This window comes from Hemicordylus capensis, chromosome 2 (genome assembly GCF_027244095.1).
Source record: "Hemicordylus capensis ecotype Gifberg chromosome 2, rHemCap1.1.pri, whole genome shotgun sequence".
Lineage (NCBI taxonomy): Eukaryota > Metazoa > Chordata > Lepidosauria > Squamata > Cordylidae > Hemicordylus > Hemicordylus capensis.
The window spans coordinates 267,966,199-267,972,834 of NC_069658.1; the positions used below are offsets into that span (position 1 = coordinate 267,966,199).

The window sequence follows — 6,636 nt, forward strand, 5'->3', positions numbered from 1 at the left end:
GAGGTCGCACGTGACCTCTGAACCAACTCTTTGTCTTGATCACTTGGTCTCTGAACCAGCTCCTCTGTCTTGGTCTCAATCACCAACACACATCTTTTCCTAACTGCAAACCTTTTTCAACACCAGGCAATGGAATAAATACATGCCATTCAGCTGTATGGAAAAGGGGTGTATGTCTGCCCTTGTAGAAACTGGGACAATAAAATCCAGATTGAAAAGCAAATCATGTGCCCCCTTTAAGGGTTCTCCTGCTCCTTTTCACTCATAGCCCTTTTCCATCACTGCTGTTCATGATTCTTGTTTCTCTTTTCTTCTCATCTAACTCCATACCCACCTCCATGATCCCATCAAAAATACTACTGACTAAATGCAGCAAGGATGGTCAATTTTGAGAAACCATATTCTAGGGCAGGGGTGGGCTGGCCATAGACTTGTGGGATCTATTTTGCTTAACTACAGCAGATCCCCATGATCTGCACAGTAAGTTGCTTGGGAGTGAATGACCTACATCACCCCATAAGCCATACACTGGAATGTGACCTCTGAATCAACGTTGCATATGCAAGAACAAATCAACATCTAAGTTACTCCAGACAGGAATTTTAGTACAAAACTCTAAAACTGGTTGGCTGGGTTGTTATCCCATCTGTGCTTCCTCTTTTAGATGACTCCCAGGAGGAACACTTGCTCTTGGCCCACAATGTGCAACCAACCAACAATAACAACAACAACATGAGGCCACCTGAGTCCATGAGGTGGAAACAGCCCTCTTAATAAGCCCTTGGGCATAACATCAAAAGACCAGTCTTTCTTTAGACTTTATTTTTTTTTTTTTTAAAGGTGAAATCAGTTTATTTGGCTTCTGTCTGCTTTCAACCACAGACCATACCCTCCAACTTTTCAGCAATGGAAACAGGGAAATGCTTGTAACACTTCTATTAGTATGCCAAGGATCACTTCACGAGCCACACCCCCTTCATTGTTGCACATTGGACAGCATCCTAGTAGTTCCATGAGTGGGGGAAGTTTCACTCGTGCAAGAGGAGAGGTGATTCTCACTGATGCCTCCTTCCTTCTCCTGTCCTGTGCCCCAGCCCCAAATCTGCTCTTGAGGTAGCTCCAGCCCTCAGGGACATATTTTCAGGGGGCACAGTGGACAGTGTGAAATGTCCGACTGTGCATGGCTTGGCGCCGTGGTGTTCATGCACATGCATTTATTTTCATGTGTGATTCACACAAACAACTTTTAAACAAGAAAACAGGGGCTGCCCTTGGTCAATAGGATCAGTTGGAGGGTATGTCACTGACCAGTTCTAGCAAAATATACAATTATTCATTGATTAATTTACTAATAAAACCATTTCCCTCAGAAAGCAACAGTGACAGTGACTCAAATGAGGATATGAGTGCTTGAGATAATAGACATACAGCAGATACACATTTCATACGACTATGTATTTGGGACAGACAGTACAGTGGTGTACAGAGGGTGTAGCGGGCCCATAGTGGCTTCTCCCCTGGTGGCAGTGGCTCCCCCACCCCCCAGCAGCAGCTTTCCCCCCTGCGACGGCTGCATGGCGTGGCATGGCGCTGGAGATGGTGGGCGAACAAGGGTTGAAGGGGAACCCCACCATGCTGCGTGGTGGGGTTCAGTTCTCAGTTCTCCTGCCGCTTCCCTCAGGGTGTGTAGGGGTGCTCTCCCAGCCCCAGGAATGGCTAGCCAGTGAGGTGGGGGAGGCAAGTGAGCTGGCCCCAGAGGCAGGAGCCCACGTGTGCTCAATTATCGCTCCGCCTCTGGTACAGTAGGTGAATGGGATAAGGTAGGGGTTGGCAACCTTTCAGAAGTGGTGTGCCAAGTCTTCATTTATTCATCCTATGTTCAGGTTCCGCATGCTAGTAAAACATTTTAAGGCAGAAGTCTCTCTCTCTCTCTTTCTCTCTCTCTCTCTCTCCTATTGTTGTGTTGCATGTAAAGTAAATAAAGTTTTAAAAATGCACAATAAGCTCAATTTAAAATAAATTAAACTGTAGATCTTATCAGTTTAGTGGGATCTAGTGTAATTCACTGATATGTTTCAATTGTCTCTCCATCTTGTGGGAGTTTACAATTTTAAAAATAAGATACAGTCTAAGTTTTCTTCCTGGACAAGCAGAATTTTTGAGAAACTCCCACTATTATGTTCATTCCTGGATAAAGATATGGAGAAATTCCAGTGTTCATTTCTGGATATGGGGGAAAAGATGATCTAGCACAGAAGAACTGGCTCCTGCTACATTCATTGGTGCAGTCCCCTCTCAGGAGTCGGAGTGCGGGCCACTTGACATCATTCTGTGTGCCAGTCCTGACATCTGTGCCATAGGTTGCCTACCACTGGGGACAAGGAATGAATCCCTCGGATAATAAGCATTTTCAAGGGAAACTGATAGAAATTCCAGGTACACAATTTGGGGTGCTTTCATATGGGCTGAATTCTGCCAAGGTCAATTTGATGTACAAAATCACTAGAAACAAGGGTGCAACTACAATTGAACAAGAGGAGACAAATATTCCTGGGCCCCTGAAGGAGGGGCCCACACAGGCTTACTCCCCACCCTGTAGAAGAAGGGGGACAGGGGCACACCTTCACTTTTTATCTCAGGCCCACTCCAGCCTTGCTATGGCCCTGACCAGGACCTATTTAGACACCGCTCAGGAAGGCTGTCAGCTGCTACTGGAAATGGTGGCCCAGGACCATTCAGAATAGCAAACCTAAGAGTCTGCACCTTCAGAAAAGTGTATTATATCTAGCACAAGAAAGTGTTTTACATGTAAGAAGCTACATGGGGCTAACTGGCCCCTAACAGTCCTACTGTATGAACGTACCTTTAGGATTTTTGAAAGCATTCTTAGGAAACCTGTTGCTGCTAGAAATGTCTTTCTTCCTCTAAACTTCACATAGGCAAAGCACTGCACTGCTGTGCTTATATTAAGTAGCTTGGGGGAAACTAAGTGACTGTCTAATAGCCAGAAGAAGCTATAAAAACAAAAGGCAAGAGAATTACTTTTACAAGCAATAAAATTGGTCTTCGGGAGGTGGGGGGCTCTTGGTGCCTACAAATGTACTACCTTGAAAGTGAACACATGAAGTTGTCTTATATGAGTCAGTCTACTAGTCCATCTGGGCACTTTCCAGACTAGACCCTGCAATGGGGTCAGGGCGCATCTCAGAAGCGTGCTTCCACACTTCCTGCATCCTGACACCTTCCTGCATCCTGACACCTACGCGGACAGCAGGGTGCCGTTCACACTTCCAATGCTTTGTTTCGAATTTAATCGCTGTGAAATGGAGTTACAACGTCGTACATCCGGCATGGAAAAGTTGCTGTTTTGTTGGGTTGTTAGTTGCTGCGAGACTGCTTCTCCTGCTGTTTATGTTTGGAATGCGACTTGCCCGAATGGAGGCATTTTGATGTTAATGAGCAGCTAGCCTGGAAAGTGCCCTAGCCTGATACTGTCTGTTCTGACGGCTAGTGGCTCTCAGGAAGAAATCTTTGCAAGCTCCGAACCCAAGATTCTTTAACTAGAGATGGCAGGAACTCAACTGGGAATACACACACCACATCTGCTCTATCACTGGGCTGTGGCCCCTCCCTACTGGGACCTCTGCCTGTCAGCTTTGCTTCTCTGTAAGTATGCATAGTGCCAAAGCAGGCATGATTTGGGAGATCTGTGACTGGCTCTCTCAACTTTTATTTTTGGTTGAGAGCAACTTCCAAGATTTTGATTGGAGCAGTGGCTTTCCCAGTCTAAGCACCTGCTCCAGTGGTGCCATTAATCCTTCTGGGGGGGAAATAAATGCAGCTACCTGTATTTTCCCCCCACATTAGGGCTAATAGCAGCCTTGGGGCAGAGATTTAGAATAGTACAGGAAGAAAGAGTTCAATCAAATCAGAGTCCCTGGTGGCTGTTTTAAAATTAAAACAAAACCAAATCCAGAGATGGGACCACCTGCATCACACCTATTTTGCTCTATACCTCTGGCCTGAGGGGAGTGTGTAAAAGTATGGTTGATCAGGTTTGCACTGTGACTTTGAAGGGGGAAGATGCAGCACCAGTGGAAGACACTGATTAACCACAACCTTGTTCCAAACAAGAAAAGTGCCAAACCCATTCCCTCTTTCCAATATGTGGAGCAGTTTGAAAATTTGTATTAAATGCCTGCCTTGTGTTTTCAAAAGACAAAGGATGAACATCCAGATGAACAAATAAGTAGCACTTTAAAAACTGGGGGTGGGGGTGGGGGTGAAGGGGAAGGCAAGCAGTCCACCTGAAGCATGGCAGGGAGAGGCAAGACTTAATCAGTGTCTGAGGTCTAGGTGTGTCTGTCTGTCTGTCACAGAGGCCGGCCATGGCATTTTGGCGCCAGGGACAGAGAATCCAAGTGGTCCCCCACCATGGCGATAGAACTGTGATGAACGGAATGATTCTGCTTCCCTTTAACATTGCCACAAGACCTGCTACTTACCTACCCCCCTTCCCAGTGGTCCTGCTGGGTTGTGGCGAGCCAAGTGTGTGGGGAAGGACATGGGGCTCCTGCTTGGACTGGCAGCAGGACTGGGGGAGCACGTGCGGGGGGGGGGGGGTCTGGCCCGAGACAGCCAGTGCAGCTGCCTTGTGCGGAGCCCGGCCACGGTCCTGTCTAGCCAAGGAGTGCCCACTCTGGCCAGCAGCAGCTCTTTGCTCAGGCCAAGAGGCCTTTCCTAGCAGAGATCCTCTTGAGGGGACCTGCCCAGGGCCCAGCCGGGAGCTCCATGCTTGCAAACCTCTTGTTCTAGCACTGAAAGTGGAGCCGGCTGCAGGACCTGGGACAGAGAGAGAAAGAATCCAAGTGGTCGCCCACCATGGTGATAGAACTGTAATGAACGGAATGGTTCGGCTTCCCTTTAACATTGCCACAAGACCTGCTACTTGGCCCTGTCTAATGGAAGATCCCAGCCCTGGTCTCTCATGCAAGCTGTGAAGCCCAAAAGAAGATGGCTTCACATTGTAGGTATAGAGACTTGTTTTCTCATGTTATGCCAGTCTTCAGCACCAGAGTCAATGCAGCAGTGAGCAGTCAGGAGGCATCTATGCTTGATCCTGACTTTAAAAAAAAAATCAAAAAAATCCCCAGAGTGCAAATGGCCACTAATTCCCCAATCCTCTTGCTGCCCAATATTGATCACTTTTAACCCACTGCAAACAGCTTGATCCACAAATGGCAATAATATTATCTTTTAACTGGATTTTAGACATGAGAATGACAACCAAGAACACTTCCTTGCCATCTAAATGCAATGTGCAAATAACCGTCTGATTTCATTCAATATTTATATTTATGTATACTATCTAGTTCATATAGTTATGGAAACAGTTTGAAAAAAGCATGGGTTGTGTTCAAGAAGTCGGAGATGAGTGGCCAGGGCTTTAAGTGATCAGAAGAGATCCTTGTCCTCCTCCCTATGATTATTTGTCCCTGTCACACATACCATCACCCAACCTCACAGTTTCCCACGGTTTCTGTTTTTAGTGCTGGCCTCTCTAAATGTTTCACATCCTAAATAATATTCAGAAGATGTGGTTCCTTCCAGCTTCCATGCAGCTCTTAGAGGTCCTTCTGGAATATAGTCACACACTCTCTGCTCCTCATTTCAGGGACTAAGGACTGAACAGATTATATGTATGCTTTGGGAAGCATCTGGTATAACCTGGAACGGTTTCATCACAGTCAGTTAATAGGGGATGCTGCAAAGTGCTGTCTCATATCTGAAAACTGCAAAGTACCACTACATCTCAGATATGATGTTATACAAAGAGATATTTTTAAAAATACAATATATTTCCCCCATCTCCCAGGGGTCTGTGTTGCTAAAATTGCATTTGCTGGCTGTTGCTTAGATATCATGCAATCATAGGACATGCTCTAAAAGTCAGCTAGTGCATTCTGAGCCGATATAATCTTCCCTTTGTGCTGTCCCCTCTGGTTTCCCAACAAGTTACTCCAAAGGTTAGTCTTGCATGAACAATTTCAATACCAGCAGCAGAAATGCTCTGCTATTAAGCTTCTTGCACTGACTGGTCTCCTGCTCTTCATGCAATATCTTCCTCTCCACAAGTGCCTCTATCCTGGGCACATGGCATATCTCAAGGGGTTAGCCAAGGATTAATATAGGATGGGAAGGACCATTAATACTGTTCCAATACTGGAGAGGAAGACCAGGTCATTGTTATTGCCCACTTCCTCCTCTTCATTTTCTCATCCATGTACCTCTACTAGTAAAACACCACACTTTCGCTGTTACTAGTTCCCAGATGTGAAAAAGCCCACGTTGGAATTTCTACTGGAGCAAGCATTAATAAACAGCAAGTAGACCCAAAGACATAACTGTGAATGTTCACCATATACAGAGATAGCAGCAGCATGTTAGATATTCAAACAAGCAGAAGATCTGTTTTTGTTTCAGCTTCTGCTACAGCAAACTTCTCTGCCCCAGTTAGCGTTGCTGTCCTCCTCAGGTTCTCTTTGACTTTAATAAATTCGGGTGCATTTTCTTCTTGCTTCTCTTGCTCCCTTTCCAACTGAAATAGATAGCAAAGGAATGTAATTTTAGGGCTGT

The 6,636-nt window shown here is 45.8% G+C and overlaps 1 protein-coding gene across 3 annotated transcripts in view; it reads right to left on the bottom strand.

Annotated features, from left to right (window-relative positions):
• Positions 1-788: 788 nt before the first annotated feature.
• The window catches only part of FAM107A (family with sequence similarity 107 member A), a 97,558-nt gene continuing 91,710 nt past the window's right edge, over positions 789-6,636 (bottom strand). For all 3 annotated transcript variants that reach the window (XM_053295932.1, XM_053295934.1, XM_053295933.1), the window contains one exon: positions 789-6,598. In XM_053295932.1, coding sequence (XP_053151907.1) covers positions 6,452-6,598 — 147 coding nt within the window. In that variant the 3' untranslated portion in view covers positions 789-6,451. The remainder of the gene's footprint in view (positions 6,599-6,636) is intronic.